At 47.1% G+C, this 23,572-nt stretch overlaps 1 protein-coding gene across 3 annotated transcripts; it reads left to right on the top strand.

Moving 5' to 3' along the window:
• The first annotated feature begins 1,893 nt into the window (after positions 1-1,893).
• Positions 1,894-23,572, top strand: TREM2 (triggering receptor expressed on myeloid cells 2). Of its 3 annotated transcripts, XM_033217094.1 has the most exons (7): positions 1,894-2,495; positions 4,833-4,885; positions 18,892-18,996; positions 20,450-20,800; positions 22,174-22,264; positions 22,999-23,192; positions 23,286-23,557. In XM_033217094.1, exons 3-7 carry the CDS (start codon positions 18,957-18,959, stop codon positions 23,300-23,302), a joined length of 693 nt encoding a protein of 230 aa, XP_033072985.1. In that variant the 5' UTR covers positions 1,894-2,495; positions 4,833-4,885; positions 18,892-18,956; the 3' UTR covers positions 23,303-23,557. The 3 variants fall into 3 exon arrangements, 2 of the variants coding, with proteins under 2 accessions (XP_033072985.1, XP_033072984.1); XR_004438718.1 differs by lacking the exons at positions 1,894-2,495; positions 4,833-4,885 and having other exon boundaries at positions 18,873-18,996; positions 22,959-23,192; positions 23,286-23,572; XM_033217093.1 differs by lacking the exons at positions 1,894-2,495; positions 4,833-4,885 and having other exon boundaries at positions 18,873-18,996.

The raw sequence follows: 23,572 nt of genomic DNA, 5'->3' as shown, positions 1-23,572 counted from the left end.
AGTAGGGCACGGTAGCCGTGAGGGTGACCAACTGTCCCTGTTTGCCCCTAAGGGGTTCCTGGAACCAAGTGAACCAGCACAATTTGCTCACCCGAGGTGCCTGCTCCTATATGAACTTCCATGGTAAGGACACAGGGGGCTGAGGAGCTACAGACCAAGCCTCATATCCCCAGCCCCAACTGGACACTTTCCTAAACACGCCAGCCTTTCACTTCCTCCCTCCTCTCTCAACCTTCTTCTTGAAGCTCCGGGGACCCAGATCCACAGCAGATCCACGGCAGGAAGATGCAGGGCAAGTGGGGCATTGGACAGGCTGCTCACTTTAGCAGGTGAGACAACAAAGCTTCCTGAGCAACAGGCTGTGGACATAGAACACACACCTGGGACGGGCTGATCATCATGGCCAATGGAAGAACAAATAAAGTAAATCCAGCACCTCCTGGATGTAGACATGCCTGCATGGAGTCCAGCAAGCAGGCATTAGGTTTACAGTTCTCTTCAATGGCTGCAACGTGCCTTCACTTTGGATCAAATCGAGAGAGTGGATGCCGTGCTGCCAGCTCCTCATGCAGGACATTAGGAGTGAGGGCAGGTCTCCTCTGCCAGCTCCCTTGGAGTCTTCCTCAGCTACAGAGAGCCACCTTGCCAAGGCCAGATTCCCCTCCCAGGACACCCCACCTCCCCTGATTGATTGACAAGTCCTCAAGGGCCATCCTATCCTCGGAACTCCTCCCAGGATAGCCTGAGTCTCGTTATGGCCTCTATTGCAATCTGACTTCTCCTTCTGCCTGTGAAAGGAAAATAAATGTCAGAACCCCGAAATCACTAAGCCAGGAGAAAAGTAAAGCTGGGAACTACAGCAGGCAAACTGGCCTCCCATTTTATTCCTAAATAAGATAACTACGAAGATTTAAAAACTGTATACCTCCCTCACAATTTGCCCACAAGACAATTCTTTGTGGGCCTCAAGATCTTGGCCCTAAAACAGTTGTGTTGATTTTCACCCTGGCAATGTAAACTGTTAGCTGATCTCCACAGGTGTAGGACAGAAAGTCATCCCTCTGCTCACCTGGGATGAATGCATGTCTGATTGCTTCTCTGCCCTATTGTTTATGTAAAAATGCAGATCCACTGAGCCAGAGTAAATTGTGTATTCAGTGAAAAACTGATAGAGGACTCAAAAGAATGCAACCTTTTGTCTGTTATCTATCTACGACTTGGAAACCACCTTTCCCACTACCCCGTCCACACCCACCCTGGACCAAATGTACATTGGTCCAGACCGAGCCAATGTACATCTTACATATATTGATTGATGTCTCATGTCTCCCTAACATGTATAAAAACAAGCTGTGCCCTAACCACCTTGGGCACCTGTCATCAGGGCTCCTGAGGCTCTTGTGGGCCTGTCCTTAACATTGGCAAAGTAGACTTTCTGAATTGACTGAGGCCTGCTTCCTGCTCTTCTCCTCCCCAGACGTTGGTCCCAGAGCGCTTTAAATCTCCACTGCTAATCTGCACCTGACTCTGTGCCCAGGAACCCAACCTGCAGCACCAGAGTTTTACAGTTTTTCTTTTCTTTGTCGTTTATTAACTGTCAATAGCCTGTGAAAATTGATTTTCTATAGTTCATATAAGGACAATTTTTTAAAAATGTGTTTGATTAGTGTCGTCTTTCATGAAAGGCTCTGGAGTGATTATGACAGCTCAGAGCTGGGGAAGGAGATGATTTGGGGGCTGAGATACCCTTTCCCCTCCTCCTCCCATCCCCATCTTCCCCTCCCAAGGCTTTACTCTCTCCCACCTTTGCAATAGACACCCCTGCACCTCCATTCCTGGAAGTAAATCTCCATCTCTTTTCTCCTCTTCCCCTCCTGTCCCCATGGAACTCTCCAGCTCCCAGGCAGGCCTGGGCATGAAGTCTCGAAACCCTGGGAGCCGGGGGTCTTCAGGTTCTGGTCAGACCTCCAAAAGGCCCCCTAACACTGTCACTCACCTTCAGCCTGTGCGTTAGCTGGGTGAGGAAGAGAAACTTCAGGCTGGGGAGGAAGTGGTAGAACAGAGGGGAGAGAGGAAAAAGAGCTTTTTATTTCATCATAGTTTCTTCCTGGACTTTCCCAGCTTTCCCCACCCACAGCCCCAGTGGGAGGGAGGTGGCCTGATAAGCGGGAAGAGGCTGGGGCCAGAGGAGCCCAGCAGGAGCTACAGAGGACAGGCTGAGGCTTTTCCAGGCCCAGATGTAGACCCTGCAGCTGGAGGGGGTCATATAGGCCAAGGTGTCCCGCTTCCTCACAGGCCTCCTGCTTCCTCAAGGGAGACTTTGCCTTCCTCAGCAATTCATCCCCAGGGCCAGATCCTGCCAGCGCTGGTTCCCGCTCCCCAGGGGTTCCCCGTTCCCTCACTTTCCTCCCACCATCCCAGCTCAAGAAGAGGACCCATGACCTTGGAGGCCACACACCCGCTGTTGAGAGTCCTGCTGGTACTCCTGGCCTCAGGTGAGGGGAAGGGGAGCAGGGCCAAGGGAGGGGGACAGCAACCTTTGTCTTACAGGGTTGTTGTGAATATTCAAGGAGAATACGGACTTGAAGGGCCCAGTCCAGTGCATAGAATATGACCAGGGCTGTTTCTTTCACCTCTGTCCCCCTTCCAGCCCTTGACCGTGTACCTGTAAGAGCAGGAGAGCTATCCCAGAGTACTGTGGGTCTAGGGAAAGGGCACACTCTGTAGTTACCACAACCTGTGGCCTGCTTTGTTTTCTCCCTCTGCCTGATGGTTTCCAGGCCCCAGCCACGGGCACTGACAGTGTCTTCCTGCCTCTGTCCTCCCATCCCTTCTCTCCATCCACCATCGCTGCAGACGATGAACGCTGGACTCTTGCAAACCATACTTTCTTGCATCAAGAGATTAAACCAGAAACCAAGGGGTGCTGATCACCCCAGCTGAGAGATGTCCCTGAACTGCTTGTCCTTCCCCTTTGACATTTGACACCCCAGACATCTTCCCTAAAAGCCTGCTCTAGTATAAAACAGTCTACTTTTGTGTTCTTTCTTTGACTTAAAATGGGACCTATTAAAATGTATTTTTTATCTGGGAGAGTCATTTGTCAATGACATCAGTATACTCTGAGAGCTCACTGCGTCTCCTAGAAAGGGTTGAGCTTAAGGACCTGAGACAGAGCTGTTAAGGGAAGGGTACCAGGAGAGCTCAGTGGAGACCCTGCCATAGGAGACCAGATAGAAAGTCAAGGGATAACAGTTGCAAAAGGGAACGAGACAAGGAGTTGAGATAGAACCAACATTCCAGTTTTACAGAGAAAGAAACCGACCCTGAGGTGGAATAACTTGCCCTAGACAACATGGCTTGTGGAGCAGAGCCCCCAACCACATGGCTGCCTACTGGTCAGCTGAGCCGAAGGGGACCTCAGGACAGGCTGGAAGCTGGGGAGGGCCTGTGGAGACAACAGGCATGGCGGGAGGGATGATTTTCAGGGCAGGAGGTTGGTCTGGGCTCTGACTTTCCTTACCAGGTGGGTCCTTATTCCAAAGCCCCCCATTCAAGTCCATCATCCTGGGTGTGGCAGTGGCCATTGTGCTGCTGCTGCTGCTTGTCCTCCTCAGCAACCAGTACCTCCAGATAGCCTGAGGAAGAGCTAGGAAAGGTGAGTCCTGGTTGCTAGCTCTGAGCAGACAGCCAAGTGCTTAGCCATTTCTAAGGCAGCCTGAGAGCCATGAGAACAAAGATTCTTATGCTCATTTTACTAACCAGGAAACTGGGGCCTGAGAGGTAAAGTGGCCAAGATCCCCCAGGAGCCCCAAATGGCTTTCCTCCCTTCTGCCAGAGCAACAGCCTGGGCAGCCCTGAGGGTGGTGGACCCGTCATCTTCTAAGGCTCCAGGTCAGCTCACTCAAAGTCAATTCAACTCAGTGCCAATTTGTCTACAACTAGGTGTGCTAATACCCATTTTGGATCATGTCTTATTGCCATCTTTTAGGTGAAGACTTTTAAAACAAAAAAAACTGCAGCATCTTGTGTAAGATTTATCAGATGAGTCGCCTTTAATGAATGTTACCTCCTTTCTTGCTGTTTTATGTTGATTGGTTTGTTTGGCATATAGGTTCTGTGAGCTTAATAACCCTATATACTGACGATGTTTCTGCTGACAAGATTGAAACATGGGAGTGGGCCGGAATTATACTGGACTTCATTGGTTTTAATTATTCAGGCTATGAAAATCCAAAGAAATCAGTGGGTTGTAAAATTTTATATATATATTTTTAATCAGTGTAAACTCAATTTAATGGATCACAATAGGATTTTTATAAACACATAATAGAAGAGCATAATGTCATAATGCTTTACCCATTTTTTGTTAAACTTTCGTTTCAGGAGTGTGTGTGAATATGTGTCTGGGTGTGAGAGTGTATGAGTGTGTTTGCGTATGTGGTAGTAGGTAAATTGTGAATCGCACTGGAGTTTCTGGTTCAAAAAATTGGAAAGACAGTACTACATATAATTTCATCAGCAAATAGATTATACTCAGGTCTAATTTTAAATTTGGAATTTTCAGTGATCTGGAACTGATAATTAAGTTTATGGATTTTATGCACATTAACCACAGACAGCCAGTTTGTTTTGCTCCTTCGTATCCCTGGACACCACTCTTGCTGGGCGCTGGGGACCTCCCCAGGCAGAACATGGCCACTGATCCAGCCCTGGCCTTTTTCCTATCAGTGTCCTTTCTGCCCAGCCAGGACCCCAATATCTCCCTCTTGTTTCCACAGGAGTTGGGTTGGGAGAGATTATCTGCTTAACCTTGACTGTCTTCTTTGCAGGCAAGGGTGAATCCTACCATGTTTATGATGACGTCCAAAAGGAGAAAACCACTGTGAGTAAGAATGACCCTTCCCTGGGGCAGCAGTACCACAGCTTTCCTGTGCAACTTTATTCCTGTCTTTTTTAATTTCCTGGCTTATACTTACTCTTAGTACCTATTTACTCTAAACCTTGACTCGCACTGGTGACTACTCATTCCCCTGCTGCCTCGTGCTTGACTTATCTACGTGTTTCCTTTGTCTATGTTTCCCCATTCAAATTTCCTAGAGAAAAAGAGAAGTTGGCTAACCCAGCTTTGCCATTCACCCCTGTGGGAGGCAGCTTTTCATGTCTCACATGTCATGAACCAGCTTGTGGATTGGCTGCCATTGGTCCAGTCAGCTGTGGGGAAGGGTGTCACATGGCAGACAACATGGCTCCCCTAGGATGCTCTCCTAGCAGGTGCTAGAGACTGGGCAGTTTCCCTTGGGTAAGTCTGTCTTGTCTAAAGATCTGAGACTCTTGGAATCACAGAATTGCAGAATTCAAACGATCTAAAGTCATCTTGATCAACCCTCTGTATAACTTCAGAATCAGCTCTACAAATAACATCCCTACCAAGTGCTCATTTAGCTCAGTGCTACTCAAACTTGAGTGTGCATACAAACCACTTGAAGAGCTTGTTAAAACAGTTTCCTGGGCCTCACCTAAGACACTTTGCCTTAATATATCTGGCATGGAGCCTGATGATGCACTTTTAACAAGCTCTGAGGTGATCTGGTGCTACTGGCCTGGGAACTGAAGGAAGAATTCACTGGACAGTGAGCACTTATCAAGTACTCATATGATATAGAGCTGCTTTACCAGTGATGGATGACTTCCATGTGGCAAAGACAGCTACCAACCAGCAGGGGCCACCTCCTCTTAAAGGGATGTGAGGAAGGAGGAGCAAAGCAAAGTCAAGTACTTATCAACTAGAGGGCAGAAGGTTTGAGTCTGAGGCCTGTGATAAGATCATGGAGGAAATTTCTGGACACTTGCCCCCCTGTTCCCCAGGGCCTACTAGGACAGAGTCCAGGCAGATAGGGTCTGGGACCTAGTGCCTCTGAGTAACCCAATTCTCGCCTCCCTTTTGCCATCACTTCCTTTCTGACCAAGGGCTATGAAATCCTGACAGATTGTGCAAGTATTTTATTGGTGCCTATGTCCTTGAGAGACCCCTCCTTTAACTGTCCTCTCAGGACCTCTAAGCCAGGCTGAGGAGTTCTGCCCCTGCCCTAACCCCCAGGCCAGATCCTTCTTCTCTTCCCTGTCCTCCTGATTCAAAATCTCCTCCTACTCATGAGATTCTTATGACCTTGCCAGAAGGAATGCCAGGATGTGGGTAGTGCCTACTGCTCAGGAGTCTCCCTGGCCCTAGCCCTTGCCCTGTCTTTGCCAATCAGGGTGTGGCAAGGGACCTTCCTTCCCTATGGCCATCCACACAGCTCCATTAAAACTGATTTGGGCTCCCCTGCCTTGCACAGGATCATTATCCAGTCTGCTAGCTGCATCTTACTCAAACAGAGTGGGCTGGGGCTGCCTCCTGCTTGGCCCACATGTGTTCCAAAGGGCCTTTCTGGAGACAGGGGTCCCCTTTTTATTGTGCATCCTCAAGAAGTGACTTCGAACTCTGGGAACTTCAGGCCAAGTGACCAGAAGTGGTGTCCTGCTACATCATGGGGAAGATTGCTTGGAGTTGCAGATTCATGACTTCCCAATGGTGACCTTAAAGGTCCCTGATTCTAGCTTCCAATGGGACGCCAAACCCTCTCTACAAACCTCAGTAAGGAGTCATGAAGTCTCTGCCTCCATCTGTCAAAGGGCAGGGAGCTCACCGTCTCCTCCTTAGGCAGCTGGCTTGTGAATGCTTTTGTCAAATAGGACTTGGCTTGTCCTCAGTCACAGTGAGACATCAGCCTTGTCCACAGGATGAGACTGAGATCAGGCTACATTGCGGCCAGAAAGAGATGGGGATGGAGAGGAGAAGGGTGGGAGGTGTGAGGTCTGAAGAGCCAGGCTGTGAGGATGAGGTGTTCCTCTGGGAGGAAGGTAGGTAAGCTCCTATTACTTCTGACTGTGACAGCTCTGCTGCCATCATCCACCTTCTAGGGTCCCAGTGTCAAGGATGTGGTTCTGTCCTCAGCCTGTGGCTCCATGGGGATACAAACCATGCAGGCCTGTAGGGCCAGACACTCAGACTAAGGGAGATGGGGAACAAGAGGGAATGGGGTGTTCTGGGTGTCACCCTGACTCCTGAGGTCCCAGTCCTGCCCTGCCTGCCCTAGTCTCCTCCTGCAAGCTGGATCTGACTGCTGAAGGCTAGGCAATTGCTGCACCATGCCTTTCCACCTGACCTAGCTCTATTTTGAGAAGGTCACTGGCGTTGAACTGTGGCCTCATTTGACCTCTGGTCCTTCATAGTTATAGGCTCTTGATAGTGCCTTCGTGCTTGGTGTATATTTTAGACTACATGCCCACTGGGAGAGCCTATCTCCACCAAATGATCCCTGACTTGGGTTTCCTGTCTGCATGGGTCTGGCTGCAGCACCAGGAGCCACCCTCACGAACTGTCAAAACCCAAAGAATTTACCCAGACCTAGAACTCCAACGTTATTTATTTTTTATTTTTTGAAACAGAGTCATTCTGTCACCCAGGCTGGAGTGCAGTGGCATGATCTTGGCTCCCTGTAACCTCCGCCTTACCTCCCAGGTTCAAGCCATTCTCCTGCCTCAGCCTCCCAAGTAGCTGGGACTACAAATGTGCACCACCAATCCTGGCTAATTTTTGTATTTTTAGTAGAGATGGGGTTTCACCACGTTGGCCAGGCTGGTCTTGAACTCCTGGCTTCATGTGATCCTCCCGCCTCAGCCTCCCAAAGTGCTGGGATTACAGGGGTGAGCCACCACCCTGGCCAGCTCCAACAGTTTTGACTGATCTGTATAAATTACACAAGCATTTAGGGGTGGCTACTGACTGTCAGGCACTGTGCTCAGGGTTGAGGACACAGAGATTAATTCTAGTAAGACAACATTTATGGAATGCCAGATTCCTTTTCATGGATTAATGCCTTGAACATCCCTGTAAGGTATTTTACATATGTAGATATTGTGGCACAGAGAGGTTAAGTAATTTCCTGAATTCACATAGTTAGTAAATGATGAATTCTAGACTCTGAAGTTTTAACCACTATGCTTTGGGTCCCTGTTCCCTTAAAGATTTCGTGTGTGGTGTGTGTGTGTGTGTGTGTTGGGGAGATGCATGGAAAAACAATGACAATATAAAGCAGTTATGGCTACAGCTAGAGGAATGCTGAAGGTGCCAGAGGAGGATGGAGAGGATGGGGGAAGCATGACCTTTCCTGACACAAGCCTCCAGGAGGCAAGAGGGGAGAGCAGGGGTGCAGCTGACTCAGCTGGGGAGTTCAAGGGACAAGATTCCCAATTAACCAGTGGCCCCAGACAGGAGGATGTGGGTTCCTCCTCCCCACCCTGCCCCAGGGAAAGAGCTACCCCTGCTACCATCAAAGGCCTGAAGGCACCTTTCCAAAGCTATGACCTCAGGAATGTACACCTTTTCCTTATCTCAGTACCAGGGCATCCATGTCTACCTCAGGCCCCACAGGAGGGATATGTGAGGAGAACCAGGACAGGATGGAGAGGGAGAGCTGGCCCTTGACCTTTGGAGTCCCAGGAGGCTTCAGGCCTATTGTGCATGTCTAAGTGTGTAAGCAGCCTTCTTCTCCCTGCGGGTCGTTCTTCAGGCCACACAGTAGGCCCTCCCTTCACTTCATCTCCCTATGCTCTTGACACATATGACACATTAAGAAAAGATTTTATTTACCAACCTGCGTATTTGACCTTTGGGTGGTTGTTTCAAACTACTTTTTTGAGATAGCTCATTATGCAATGACAAACAATCAAAACAAATAGCCAAGACAAATGTGAAGAACAAGGCTATGGGGAAAGGAGATGGCTTTACCCCACCAGAAACCAAAACTTACTACGAAATCATAGTAATTACCATGCAATCCTGGAATAGAAAACTGGCAAAGGCAACAGAATCGAGAAGTGAGGAACAGATCCATGTATATGGCAACTGGATATTTGACAAGAGCAGGCATTATGAATTAGGTGGAAAGAAGAGAATATTTAATGCTGCTGATACAACAGTCTAGCCATGTGGGGAAAAATATAAAATTAGATTCCTACCTTATGTCTTACGCAAAAATAAATTCCAGGTGGGTTATCAACCTAAATGTGAATAGCCCGACAATAAAATGTTTAGACAAAAATATGAGTTGTTTATGACTTCAGGGGCCAGAATGATTTCTTTTTTATTTTATTTTCTTTTCTTTTTTTTGAGACGGAGTCTAGCTCTGTCACCCAGGCTGGAGTGTAGTGGCTGGATCTCAGCTCACTGTAAGCTCTGTCTCCTGGGTTTACACCATTCTCCTGCCTCAGCCTCCCCAGTAGCTGGGACTACAGGCGCCCGCCACCTCACCTGGCTAGTTTTTTTGTATTTTTTAGTAGAGACAGGGTTTCACCATGTTAGCCAGGATAGTCTCGATCTCCTTACCTCATGATCCGCCCGTCTCGGCCTCCCAAAGTGCTGGGATTACAGGCTTGAGCCACCGTGCCTGGCCCAGAATGATTTCTTAAGCAAGATCAGGAGCAATGGCGCTCACCTGTAATCCCAAAGCTTTGGGAGGCTGAAGCTGGTGGATCACTTGAGGCCAGGAGTTTGAGACCAGCCTGGACAACATGGCAAAACCTCATTTCTACTAAAAATACAAAAATTAGCTGGGTATGGTGGTGTGTAATTCCAGCTACTTGTGAGGCTGATGCATGAGAATCACTTGAACCTGGGAGGCAGAGGTTGCAGTGAGCTGAGATCACACCACTGCACTCCAGCCTGGGTGAAAAAGCATAAACCATAAAGGGTAAAATAATATGACACATCTGGCTATATTAAAATTGAAAACTTTGGTCCAAAGAAGATACCAGAAACAAAGTGAAAGGATGAGCCACCGACAGGGAGAGGCATTTGCAATGCATAGAACTGATTAAAGATTAGTGGCCAAAATTTATGAAGAACTCATTCAAATCTATAAAAAGGACAAACCACTTTCAATTGAGCTGTAGGGAGAAATAAAACACAGAAAGTTTAAAAACCAAAGGCACATAGATAATGTGTAACTTCACTAGTAATCAGAAGAATTCAAATCTCAGCTAGATGCAATTATATACGGATTGGTAGGGGGTTTCAAATATTCCTGTAATTATTTATTTAATATATATAATATATATTTATACACAAACGCACACACACACACATAGTCAGAGAGAGAGATGACCTCACATATTCCAATTCCAAGGAGTCTATGGTAATAATCACAGAAAAAAGATATATAGTTCCATGGATGCATTTAGGGAGCCCAGTGGCATTTGTTCTATAAAATGCATATAAAATCACTTTAGGTGTGTGTTGATTGATATCAGGTTTCTATTACATCAGTGATTTATGCAACATGGAGGCAATAACACATGGGAACAAGGAAAAATTTAAACATGGCACTATATACAAATTTTAGTGTTAAGTATGTTTACTATAAAATTTCGCCTAATACAATGAAAGAGATAACAAACTTTTCATCTCCTAGATTTGAACCAGTTTTGTTTTTTTCCCTTCATTTTCAAATACAGCAAAATATTAAGGATTGACAAAACTGAGTAATAGGTACAATTACAGAGAATACAATAGTATTCTCTGTACTTCCCCGTGTGCTTAAAATATTTCTAATTAAAAATGAAACAAAACAAAACAGGGAGGGGCGGAGCAAGATGGCCGAATAGGAACAGCTCCAGTCTCCAACTCCCAGCGCGAGCGACACAGAAGACCGGTGATTTCTGCATTTTCAACTGAGGTACTGGGGTCATCTCACTAGGGAGTGCCGGACAATCGGTGCTGGTCAGCTGCTGCAGCCTGACCAGCGAGAGCTGAAGCAGGGCGAGGCATCGCCTCACCTGGAAGCACAAGGGGGAAGGAAATCCGTTTTCCTAGCCAGGGGAACTGAGACACACAATACCTGGAAAATCGGGTAACTCCCACCCCAATACTGCGCTTTAAGGAAACAGGCACACCAGGAGAATATATCCCACACCTGGCCGGGAGGGTCCCACGCCCACAGAGCCTCCCTCACTGCTAACACAGCAGTCTGTGGCGATCTATCCGCAAGGCAGCAGCGAGGCTGGGGGAGGGGCGCCCGCCATTGCTGAGGCTTAAGTAGGTAAACAAAGCCGCTGGGAAGCTCGAACTGGGTGGAGCTCACAGCAGCTCAAGGAAGCCTGCCTGTCTCTGTAGACTCCACCTCTGGGGACAGCGCGCAGCTGAAGTCCAATAGGGGAAGCAGCGGGGGCCGGTGCAGACGCGAACGACTCTGACAGCTTTGGGGAGAGCCGCGGATCTCCCAACACAGAGGTTGAGATCTGAGAATGGACAGACTGCCTGCTCAGGTGGGTCCCTGACCCCTGAGTAGCCTAGCTGGGAGACATCCCCCACGAGGGGCAGTCTGACACCCCACACCTCACAGGGTGGAGTCACCCCTGAGAGGAAACTTCCAAAGGAAGAATCAGACAGGTACACTCGCTGTTCAGCAATATTCTATCTTCGGCAACCTCTGCTGCTGATACCCAGGCAAACAGGGTCTGGAGTGGACCTCAGGCAATCTCCAACAGACCAACAGACAGTCCTTCTGACTGTCAGATGGAAAACTATCAAACAGGAAGGACACCTATACCAAAACCCCATCAGTACGTCACCATCATCAAAGACCAGAGACAGATAAAACCACAAAGATGGGGAAGAAGCAGGGCAGAAAAGCTGGAAATTCAAAAAATAAGAGCGCATCTCCCCCTGCAAAGGAGCGCAGCCCATCGCCAGCAACGGATCAAAGCTGGTCAGAGAATGACTTTGACGAGATGAGAGAAGAAGGCTTCAGTCCATCAAACTTCTCAGAGCTAAAGGAGGAATTACGTACCCAGCGCAAAAAAACTAAAAATCTTGAAAAAAGAGTGGAAGAATTGACAGCTAGACTAATTAATGCAGAGAAGATCATAAACGAAATGACAGAGATGAAAACCATGACACAAGAAATACGTGACAAATGCACAAGCTTCAGTAACCGACTCGATCAACTGGAAGAAAGAGTATCAGCGATTGAGGATCAAATGAATGAAATGAAGTGAGAAGAGAAACCAAAAGAAAAAGAAGAAAAAGAAATGAACAAAGCCTGCAAGAAGTATGGGATTATGTAAAAAGACCAAATCTACGTCTGATTGGGGTGCCTGAAAGTGAGGGGGAAAATGGAACCAAGTTGGAAAACACTCTTCAGGATATCATCCAGGAGAACTTCCCCAACCTAGTAGGGCAGGCCAACATTCAAATTCAGGAAATACAGAGAACTCCACAAAGATACTCCTCCAGAAGAGCAACTCCAAGACACATAATTGCCAGATTCACCAAAGTTGAAATGAAGGAAAAAATCTTAAGGGCAGCCAGAGAGAAAGGTCGGGTTACCCACAAAGGGAAGCCCATCAGACTAACAGCAGATGTCTCGGCAGAAACTCTACAAGCCAGAAGAGAGTGGGGGCCAATATTCAACGTTCTTAAAGAAAAGAATTTTCAACCCAGAATTTCATATCCAGCTAAACTAAGTTTCATCAGTGAAGGAGAAATAAAATCCTTTACAGACAAGCAAATGCTTAGAGATTTTGTCACCACCAGGCCTGCCTTACAAGAGACCCTGAAGGAAGCCCTAAACATGGAAAGGAACAACCGGTACCAGCCATTGCAAAAACATGCCAAAATGTAAAGACCATCGAGGCTAGGAAGAAACTGCATCAACTAACGAGCAAAATAACCAGTTAATATCATAATGACAGGATCAAGTTCACACATAACAATATTAACCTTAAATGTCAATGGACTAAATGCTCTAATTAAAAGACACAGACTGGCAAACTGGATCAAGAGTCAAGACCCATCAGTCTGCTGTATTCAGGAGACCCACCTCACATGCAGAGACATACATAGGCTCAAAATAAAGGGATGGAGGAAGATCTACCAAGCAAATGGAGAACAAAAAAAAACAGGGGTTGCAATCCTAGTCTCTGATAAAACAGACTTTAAACCATCAAAGATCAAAAGAGACAAAGAAGGCCATTACATCATGGTAAAGGGATCAATTCAACAGGAAGAGCTAACTCTCCTAATATATATGCACCCAATACAGGAGCACCCAGATTCATAAAGCAAGTCCTTAGAGACCTACAAAGAGACTTAGACTCCCATACAATAATAATGGGAGACTTCAACACTCCACTGTCAACATTAGACAGATCAACGAGACAGAAAGTTAACAAGGATATCCAGGAATTGAACTCATCTCTGCACCAAGCGGACCGAATAGACATCTATAGAACTCTCCACCCCAAATCAACAGAATATACATTCTTCTCAGCACCACATCGCACTTATTCCAAAATTGACCACATAATTGGAAGTAAAGCACTCCTCAGCAAATGTCAAAGAACAGAAATTATAACAAACTGTCTCTCAGACCACAGTGCAATCAAACTAGACCTCAGGACTAAAAAACTCAATCAAAACCGCTCAACTACATGGAAACTGAACAACCTGCTCCTGAATGATTACTGGGTACATAACGAAATGAAGGCAGAAATAAAGATGTTCTTTGAAACCAATGAGAACAAAGATACAACATACCAGAATCTCTGGGACACATTTAAAGCAGTGTGTAGAGGGAAATTTATAGCACTAAATGCCCACAAGAGAAAGCTGGAAAGATCTAAAATTGACACTCTAACATCACAATTAAAAGAACTAGAGAGGCAAGAGCAAACACATTCAAAAGCTAGCAGAAGGCAAGAAATAACTAAGATCAGAGCAGAACTGAAGGAGATAGAGACACAAAAAACCCTCCAAAAAATCAATGAATCCAGGAGTTGGTTTTTTGAAAAGATCAACAAAATTGACAGACCGCTAGCAAGACTAATAAAGAAGAAAAGAGAGAGGAATCAATAGAAGCAATAAAAAATGATAAAGGGGATATCACCACTGACCCCACAGAAATACAAACAACCATCAGAGAATACTATAAATGCCTCTATGCAAATCAACTAGAAAATCTAGAAGAAATGGATAATTTCCTGGACACTTACACTCTCCCAAGACTAAACCAGGAAGAAGTTGAATCCCTGAATAGACCAATAGCAGGCTCTGAAATCAAGGCAACAATTAATAGCCTAACCACCAAAAAAAGTCCAGGACCAGATGGTTTCACAGCTGAATTCTACCAGAGGTACAAGGAGGAGCTGGTACCATTCCTTCTGAAACTATTCCAATCAATAGAAAAAGAGGGAATCCTCCCTAACTCATTTTATGAGGCCAACATCATCCTGATACCAAAGCCTGGCAGAGACACAACAAAAAGAGAGAATTTTAGACCAATATCCCTGATGAACATCGATGCAAAAATTCTCAATAAAATGCTGGCAAACCGGATTCAGCAGCACATCAAAAAGCTTATCCACCATGATCAAGTGGGCTTCATCCCTGGGATGCAAGGCTGGTTCAACATTCGCAAATCAATAAACGTAATCCAGCATATAAACAGATCCAAAGACAAGAACCATATCTCAATAGATGCAGAAAAGGCTTTTGACAAAATTCAACAGGCCTTTATGCTAAAAACGCTCAATAAATTCGGTATTGATGGAACGTACCTCAAAATAATAAGAGCTATTTATGACAAACCCACAGCTAATATCATACTGAATGGGCAAAAACTGGAAAAATTCCCTTTGAAAACTGGCACAAGACAGGGGTGCCCTCTCTCACCACTCCTATTCAACATCGTGTTGGAAGTTCTGGCTAGGGCAATCAGGCAAGAGAAAGAAATCAAGGGTATCCAGTTAGGAAAAGAAGAAGTCAAATTGTCCCTGTTTGCAGATGACATGATTGTATATTTAGAAAACCCCATCGTCTCAGCCCAAAATCTCCTTAAGCTGATAAGCAACTTCAGCAAAGTCTCAGGATACAAAATTAATGTGCAAAAATCCCAAGCATTCTTATACACCAGTAACAGACAAGCAGAGAGCCAAATCAGGAATGAACTTCCATTCACAATTGCTTCAAAGAGAATAAAATACCTAGGAATCCAGCTTACAAGGGATGTAAAGGACCTCTTCAAGGAGAACTACAAACCACTGCTCAGTGAAATCAAAGAGGACACAAACAAATGGAAGAACATACCATGCTCATAAATAGGAAGAATCAATATCGTGAAAATGGCCTTACTGCCCAAGGTTATTTATAGATTCAATGCCATCCCCATCAAGCTACCAATGAGTTTCTTCACAGAATTGGAAAAAACTGCTTTAAAGTTCATATGGAACCAAAGAAGAGCCCGCATTGCCAAGACAATCCTAAGTCAAAAGGACAAAGCTGGAGGCGTCACGCTACCTGACTTCAAACTATACTACAAGGCTACAGTAACCAAAACAGCATGGTACTGGTACCACAACAGAGATATAGACCAATGGAACAGAACAGAGTCCTCAGAAATAATACCACACATCTACAGCCATCTGATCTTTGACAAACCTGAGAGAAACAAGAAATGGGGAAAGGATTCCCTATTTAATAAATGGTGCTGGGAAAATTGGCTAGCCATAAGTAGAAAGCTGAAACTGGATCCTTTCCTTACCCCTTATATGAAGATTAATTCAAGATGGATTAGAGACTTAAATGTTAGACCTAATACCATAAAAACCCTAGAAGAAAATCTAGGTAGTACCATTCAGGACATAGGCATGGGCAAGGACTTCATGTCTAAAACACCAAAAGCAACGGCAGCAAAAGCCAAAATTGACAAATGGGATCTAATTAAACCAAAGAGCTTTTGCACAGCAAAAGAAACTACCATCAGAGTGAACAGGCAACCTACAGAATGGGAGAAAATTTTTGCAACCTACTCATCTGACAAAGGGCTAATATCCAGAATCTACAAAGAACTCAAACAAATATATAAGAAAAAAACAAACAACCCCATCAAAAAGTGGGGAAAGGATATGAACAGACATTTCTCAAAAGAAGACATTCATACAGCCAACAGACACATGAAAAAATGCTCATCATCACTCGCCGTCAGAGAAATGCAAATCAAAACCACAATGAGATACCATCTCACACCAGTTAGAATGGCAATCATTAAGAAGTCAGGAAACAACAGGTGTTGGAGAGGATGTGGAGAAATAGGAACACTTTTACATTGTTGGTGGGATTGTAAACTAGTTCAACCATTATGGAAAACAGTATGGCAATTCCTCAAGGATCTAGAACTAGATGTACCATATGACCCAGCCATCCCACTACTGGGTATACCCAAAGGATTATAAATTATTCTACTACAAAGACACATGCACACGTATGTTTATTGCGGCACTATTCACAATAGCAAAGACTTGGAATCAACCCAAATGTCCATCTGTGACAGACTGGATTAAGAAAATGTGGCACATATACACCATGGAATACTATGCAGCCATAAAAAAGGATGAGTTTGCCTCCTTTGTAAGGACATGGATGCAGCTGGAAACCATCATTCTTAGCAAACTATCACAAGAAGAGAAAACCAAACACCGCATGTTCTCACTCATAGGTGGGAACTGAACAATGAGGTCACTTGGACTCGGGAAGGGGAACATCACACACTGGGGCCTATCATGGGGAGGGGGGAGGAGGGAGGGATTGCATTGGGGAGTTATACATGATATAAATGATGAATTGATGGGTACTGACGAGTTGATGGGTGCAGCACACCAACATGGCATAAGTATACATATGTAACAAACCTGCACGTTATGCACATGTACCCTAGAACTTAAAAACTTAAAGTATAATAAAAAAAAAAAGAAAAAATTAAAATAAAAATAAAATAAAGTTACATTTTGGGAAAACAAAACAAAACAAAACAAAAAAAACCTGACAATATTAACTGTTGACAAGGAAGTAAAAATGGTACAGCCTCTTTGGAAAAGACTTTGGCAGCATTTACAGACTTAAACATACACTTACATGTGACCTAGCACTCCCATTCTTAGGATTTTATCCAAGGATAATAGAAACATACGTCCACACAAAATATATGTACATGAATGTCATAATTGTCCCAAACTGGAAAAAAACCAAATGTCCATCAGCAGGTGAATGAATATGCTACTTGTGGTCCAACCATAGAATGGAAGATGGTTTAGCAATAAAAATGAATACATTCTTGAGAACTGCAACTTCACGCATGCTGAATTTATTCTGACGAGTGAATGAAGACTGATCCAAGAGGATACATAATGTTTAATTCCATGTCTATGACATTTTAGGAAGGGCAGGAAGCTACAGACACAGATGTCAGCTCAGTAGTTGCCAGGCCCTGGATTAGAGAGAAAAAGACTGGCTAAAATGGGCACAAGGGCTCTCGCTTGAGTGAAATGAACCTTTTTATATTATGGCATTGTGTTACATTGACCTGGTGATTGTGGTGGTTGTTATAGAGATGCTCGAGTTTGTCAAAATTTATACAAGCAGACATTTAAAAGGGTTAAATTTTTGTATATGTAAATTATGGGCCAATAAACCTGACTTTTAGAAACAGACCCTAGAAGAGTACCTACAGAGTGATCTTCAGCCCCCAGGCCCTTGGGGCAAGGCTGGGCAGTTGACCCTTTGAGTGGAGGCCTGTCTTCTCTTCTCTATGAACTCCCCATCTCCAAGCACATTCCCTGTCCGTAAGATAGACGCACCGTAAATATGAGTAAATAAATGAATGAAAGAACAAATAAGGGAGTGTTTGCAGGAAACTAAAGTAGACCCTAACAATCTACTGGCTCCTGCAGGCTTCTCCAGCCTCTTCTGCCACTCCCTGCACAACTCCATTTCCCACTCCTAGAATTGCCTCAAGCCTCCCCATGCAATCCCTGACTCACTGGGCCATTTCACACCTCTGTGCCTTTGCACATGTGGGTCCCTGTGCTTCGATCACCCTTCATGGGAACCTGTACCTGTAGGAAAACTCACCCCTACCCCCAGAACTCTGGAAAATACCCTGTTCTGTCCTGTAGGATAGGAGGATCAGAAGTTCAAGCATGTGTGTGCACAAAATAAACACCAGTGTGAGCATGTGTGCACAGGAGACACCCCACAGTTCCAAGAAGGCTAAACTTGGGCGGAAAACTCCAGGTGGGAGAGAAAATTCTCTGTCTTATGGACAGCCCATTTCCCTTTTCCCTGCTAACTAGGATAATGGTAATAGTTAATATTTGTTGAATGCTGTGTGTCAGGCCCTACTGGAAAGCACTTTACCTGTAGGAACCCATGTGGTGCTCCTGATAACCCTTTGCACTATCATTATTCCCACTATATGGATCAGGGAACAGACACAGGTAGGTTTTGGATGTGTGGTTACACACCCAGAAAGACAGGAAGTCTGGCTCCAGAGCTGTGTACTTAACTGCTGCCACGCTATAGGAATGACAGCCCTGGAGGGAAGAACTAAGAAGAGCTGGGTGAGGGTCCTGGCTTCTGAGGGCACAACTGTTCTCCAACTCTTGCAAGGCTGAAACCAGAAGATGGCAGGCATTGCAGCTGGTGGAGGGTCTGAATACTGCTGTGAGGACAGTGATCCCTGGGCTAGGCTCTGCAAGGAAACTGAGCAGTGCAGGGCCTTACCAGCCCCAGCCATCTGGGGGCCACCCTGGCTGGCACCAGCAGGAGGGTGGGCTGGCTTCTCAGAGGTCTGGGAGACTCAGGATCCTTCTGCCATGCTGCAGTGGCCGACTCCTCCTCCCTCTCCCTCCCCACCCTGCACCGCCTCCAGACCCCAGTCCTGACTATTGCTTAATCCCCAGGAGCCCAGTTCCTGTGGGCAGCGCCTGACATGCCTGATCCTCTCTTTTCTGCAGTTCAAGGGAAAGACAAGATCTTGCACAAGGCACTCTGCATCTGCCCTTGGCCAGGGAAGGGTGGCATGGAGCCTCTCCGGCTGCTCATCTTACTCTTTGCCACAGGTAGGATCTTCTCTGTGCCCTGTGATGCCTTCTTTTCTTCACTTTGAGTATGCGGTTAGGGAGCAGGTGGCGGGCCCTGGGGTGAATTATGAAGGCGGTGGCAGTCCTCGGCATGCCTGAGTGCCCTGTTCTGCACTCCTCTCCTCCCCAACCTGCCCATATTCTTCACACCCTCCTTCCCCTCCCAGTATCAAAACCCACCCTCAGACTCTTCCTGCATGTGGACATGTAAGGGGCTGGTGGACTCTGGTTGCATTGGAAGGGAAGGAGTGCTAACGGTGGCATCCCAGGCACTAGCTGGCAGTCGGGGGAAGCTTTGGGGAGGCGCTGGCACTGATAATAGCTCTGAAATTATAAGCCACTAATTATGAGCCCCTGCAGTTATAAAAGAGGAAAGAACCTGAGGATGTTCATCTGCATCTTTCATCTGCACTCTCTCCCCTGCTCTGAAGGTCCTCTTGTCCTCAGCTCTTGATGGGAGGTGAGGGGCCTGGAGATTTCCATCACTGAGTTGCGGGGAATTGACACACCAAATTTTTGTACACAACTGCTTCTTCCCACTGAGGGAAGTGAACCTTTTGCTCCCCCACAGCATTGGACAAACCTGGGCAAGAGGAGAGATGGTGCCAAATGGAGTCTTGTTCCTGCAGCTTTAGATGGTGTGGGGGCGGGGAGGAAGGTGGGGTCCTGAGGCAGGGATGGGAGGTGGTAAGGTGGGAGAGGGCCACTGCCCATCTGGTCTCTCTAGTTCCAAAAGGCAGGCCACCAGCTTCGCAATCCTATCTTTCAAGCCTCTGTCACAGTAATAGTTGAAGATGGCAGGCAAGGGAGGACCAAGAGAGGAGAAGTCAAAGCAGGGGGCTCTGGGGGCTTCTGCAGCAGCCCCTGCCCCAGCAACAAGCTGGTGCTCTAAGCCCATCTCCCCCGCCCTAAGGAGGGTTCCCAAAATAGCAGCCTCATGTCTCCCCCAAAATATCTCCGAGACGGGTCCTTCCTGAAAGGGGAACAAAGCCACAGAAATAGGGAAGCTGGAAGCTAAAGGTCAGGAAAGTCGGTACCAATGTGGGCGGCTGCAGAGCAAGCAAGAGTGGCGGGGCAGGGAGAGCCAGCCCCAGGACACGAGGAGAGATCCTAGTCCCATATGACAGCAAAGAGATATGCAGAACAGAACTGGAGGGGATTTTAAGACCAAGTGTCTCCAGAATAGACCCAGAGAGGGTCAGTTACTTCTCCGAGGAGGCCCAGCAAGACCAACTGTGAGAAAACCAAACCCAGGTCCCAGGTTTCCTGGTTCCCAATTTCCCACAAACACATGCTGTGCCACCTGCTCCCAACTTGCATAAGAACCTAAGCTCCTTCAGGGCAGGATTTTTGTCTGTTTAGGTCACTGCACAGAGCAAGTGTTCAATGCGTATTTGGTAAATGAAGGAGTGAATGAATGTCTCCTCCCCAGAGCTGTCTGGAGCCCACAACACCACAGTGTTCCAGGGCGTGGAGGGCCAGTCCCTGCAGGTGTCCTGCCCCTATGACTCCATGAAGCACTGGGGGAGGCGCAAGGCCTGGTGCCGCCAGCTGGGCGAGAAGGGCCCATGCCAGCGTGTGGTCAGCACGCACAACTTGTGGCTGCTGTCCTTCCTGAGGAGGCGGAATGGGAGCACAGCCATCACAGATGACACCCTGGGCGGCACTCTCACCATTACACTGTGGAATCTACAACCCCGCGATGCGGGCCTCTACCAGTGCCAAAGCCTCCATGGCAGTGAGGCTGACACCCTCAGGAAGGTCCTGGTGGAGGTGCTGGCAGGTGAGTAGGCAGTGGCTGCCTCTTTGGCCTGCCCCTGTTCCAAGCCTCATGTTTTGGGCGTCTGTGTGCAGAACCACCCACTGGGCTCTCAGGAATCCTGGGAAAACCCATCGTGTGGGTCTCATCTCCCTACTCAGGGCTACCAAGGATTGTTGTGCAGGTTGCTCACTGCACAAGAGGGCCAAAATCCAGCCCTCAGCCCGGACTCCTTTTGCCAGACTGTGTTCCCTGGTGCAGAGCTGCATCACCTGCAAGAAGGGCACCTTTCTCTACTTTGCATTAAGGCACTCTGTGAACTAGCCTGGCCTTAGCCCTGCTTGCCCAAACAGCTTTATCCATCTCCATCCAGTTAGCATGTGAACATGATGGGAGGTCCTTAAGGAGGAGGAGGAGATTAATTTATTCCCTCACCAACTGACCAATGGTCCTATCAACGTAAGTGAAGCACCAACCTGGTACAGAAAATTAGCCCTAGAAAAATACACTGCTTGTGCTGGGCAATGTGCTTCACTTCTCTAGGTCTCCATTCTCTCATCTGTAAATGGAGAGGGTGGTGTCTGTCCTGCTGACCCCACAGGGTTCCGGTGAGTTTTTGTTGTGGGGCAGTGCAGTTGGGGGCAGGGTGCAACATGTGCTCCAAGCCTCCTGCTACTGAACTGTCTTGGGATCATCATTCCAGGTGGGAGTAGGTGGGCCAGGGTGTCTCTTTCCATCCCCAAGCTTTGCGCAGGGACCACCCTCCAAGAAGGCCTTCTGCTTGAGTCTTCAGAACACAACTGTGTCCCCAAAGGAGAATGGTTACAGAGGCCGTTTCTGACTCTCCTGTTTTCCAACCCCTTCTCCCAGTATGGCTCTTTACCATGGAAATGAGGTCAGGAGTAGTATTTGCCTGATGTGGGGAGGTCAGGTGAGACTGCCAGCCCTAGACACAAACCCCACCTCCACCACTTTTCTAAGGATGGCGGGTGGCAGTGAACTCCCTTAGCCAACTCCCAAGAGGGAGACAGGAAAATAAAAGTAACCCATAGCTTGTGTAGATAGATTGACAGTTTAGATAGGATTTTCAAGTACATCCACGATTGCATTCGCTTTTCTTAGTCCCTATGCAGAAGGAGTGGGGAGCTGCAGTTACTGAGCTCTGATGAGGAGGTGCTAGACACTGCCCAGAGGTGCCCTCATGGAATCCTGGTAACCCTGCTATTAAGGAAGTATTCCTAACTGCCCACTTTATAAGTGGGGAAATTGAGGCTTATGGAGTGTAATGACTTGATCCACATAGGACCAGTGCCCAGGGGACCTCACTCCCCCCATAAAGGTTCTCCCCCTGCCTTGAGGAGGAAGGGGCTGGAGGCTCATGGCTTTGCCACCCACAGACCCCCTGGATCACCGGGATGCTGGAGATCTCTGGGTCCCCGGGGAGTCTGAGAGCTTCGAGGATGCCCATGTGGAGCACAGCATCTCCAGGTACAGCGATGGTTCTTTCCTAAACCCCGTGGGCAGACTTCCACCCTGCAGAGCCCCACGGGGGGTGGGGGCTGGGCATCCTGAACTACAAATTACAAGGCAACTAGAGCCTGAAGGGCCCTGGATGTGTGTTATCTAAACACCCCTCCACCAGCTGCTACATGTTAGTTAGTTAGTGTGACTGTGTCAGTTGTTCATTTATTGGAAGACTTCCATAATGGTTTGGAAAGAGTAGCTGCTCTAAGACTCCTGAATACTAGCTCCCGCCCCTCCCCTGGCAGCCCCAGACATCCCCATAATTCAGTAACAATGAAAGTTTTAGTACTTTAGTACAAAGCTAAGACCCCCAGATCTCTGCTTCTTTGGTAGGACCAGAATCAGTCTGACTGGTCCATGCCTGTGTACTGGTGTTTAAACGTTGCTCATATAACCACTGAGCACATGTGTGTACACACACACCCCCATGGCATAGCACTATATACAGAAGAAAACTGCTCAGTGACGGAAGGTTGTGTGTTTAAGTGCACTCAGCAGGTTAGTGGCAGAGCATGCCTAGAACTCAAGTCTCTTGACTATGGGCTCCCAAAGCCCCAAAAAGACCCATCCCAGGGATGGTGCTGGGTGGGGAGATGTGCTGAGGTCCTAGAAGCTCCTGGTTTCTCCCCATTCCCTGAGAGAAGATTTTAATCTGTAGGTCATCTCAAGGCTCCCATCTGCCCTCTTGTCTCTCCAAGGAGCCTCTTGGAAGGAGAAATCCCCTTCCCACCCACTTCCATCCTTCTCCTTCTGGCCTGCATCTTTCTCATCAAGATTCTAGCAGCCAGCGCCCTCTGGGCTGCAGCCTGGCATGGACAGAAGCCAGGGACACATCCACCTAGTGAACCAGACTGTGGCCATGACCCAGGGCACCAGCTCCAAACTCTGCCAGGTGAGCTTGGAGAGCACAGCCAATCGAGGGTGGACTTGGCAGGGATGGGAGGTGGTGCTGAGAGGGGCCACATGAGTCCTTGGACTATTGCAGGGCTGAGAGACATGTGAGGAAGACGATGGGAGGAAAAGCCCAGGAGAAGTCCCATCAGGGACCAGCCCAGCCTGTATACGTGCTACTTGGCCACCAGGACTCCTTGTTCTGCTCTGGCAAGAGACTACTCTGCCTGAACACTGCTTCTCCTGGACCCTGGAAGCAGGGACTGTTTGAGGGAGCAGGGAGGTGGTAAGAACACCTGACAACTTCTGAACATTGGACATTTTAAACACTCACAAATAAATCCAAGACTGTCATATTTAACTGGATAGTTGTGGGCTTCA

The sequence above is a fragment of the Trachypithecus francoisi genome, unplaced genomic scaffold, assembly GCF_009764315.1.
Source record: "Trachypithecus francoisi isolate TF-2019V2 unplaced genomic scaffold, Tfra_2.0 Lachesis_group10, whole genome shotgun sequence".
Taxonomy (NCBI): Eukaryota; Metazoa; Chordata; class Mammalia; order Primates; family Cercopithecidae; genus Trachypithecus; species Trachypithecus francoisi.
The sequence above is the reverse complement of the archived record's forward strand: the minus strand, read 5'-3'. Positions and strand labels throughout refer to the sequence as shown.

Bases quoted from the DNA above. Each gene is read 5' to 3' on its own strand.
- TREM2 (XM_033217094.1), top strand. From the start codon at position 18,957: ATGGAGCCTCTCCGGCTGCTCATCTTACTCTTTGCCACAG. The intron at 20,801-22,173 runs GTGAGTAGGCAG...TGCCACCCACAG, and splicing joins CCTGGTGGAGGTGCTGGCAG to ACCCCCTGGATCACCGGGAT. The intron at 22,265-22,998 runs GTACAGCGATGG...TGTCTCTCCAAG, and splicing joins GTGGAGCACAGCATCTCCAG to GAGCCTCTTGGAAGGAGAAA.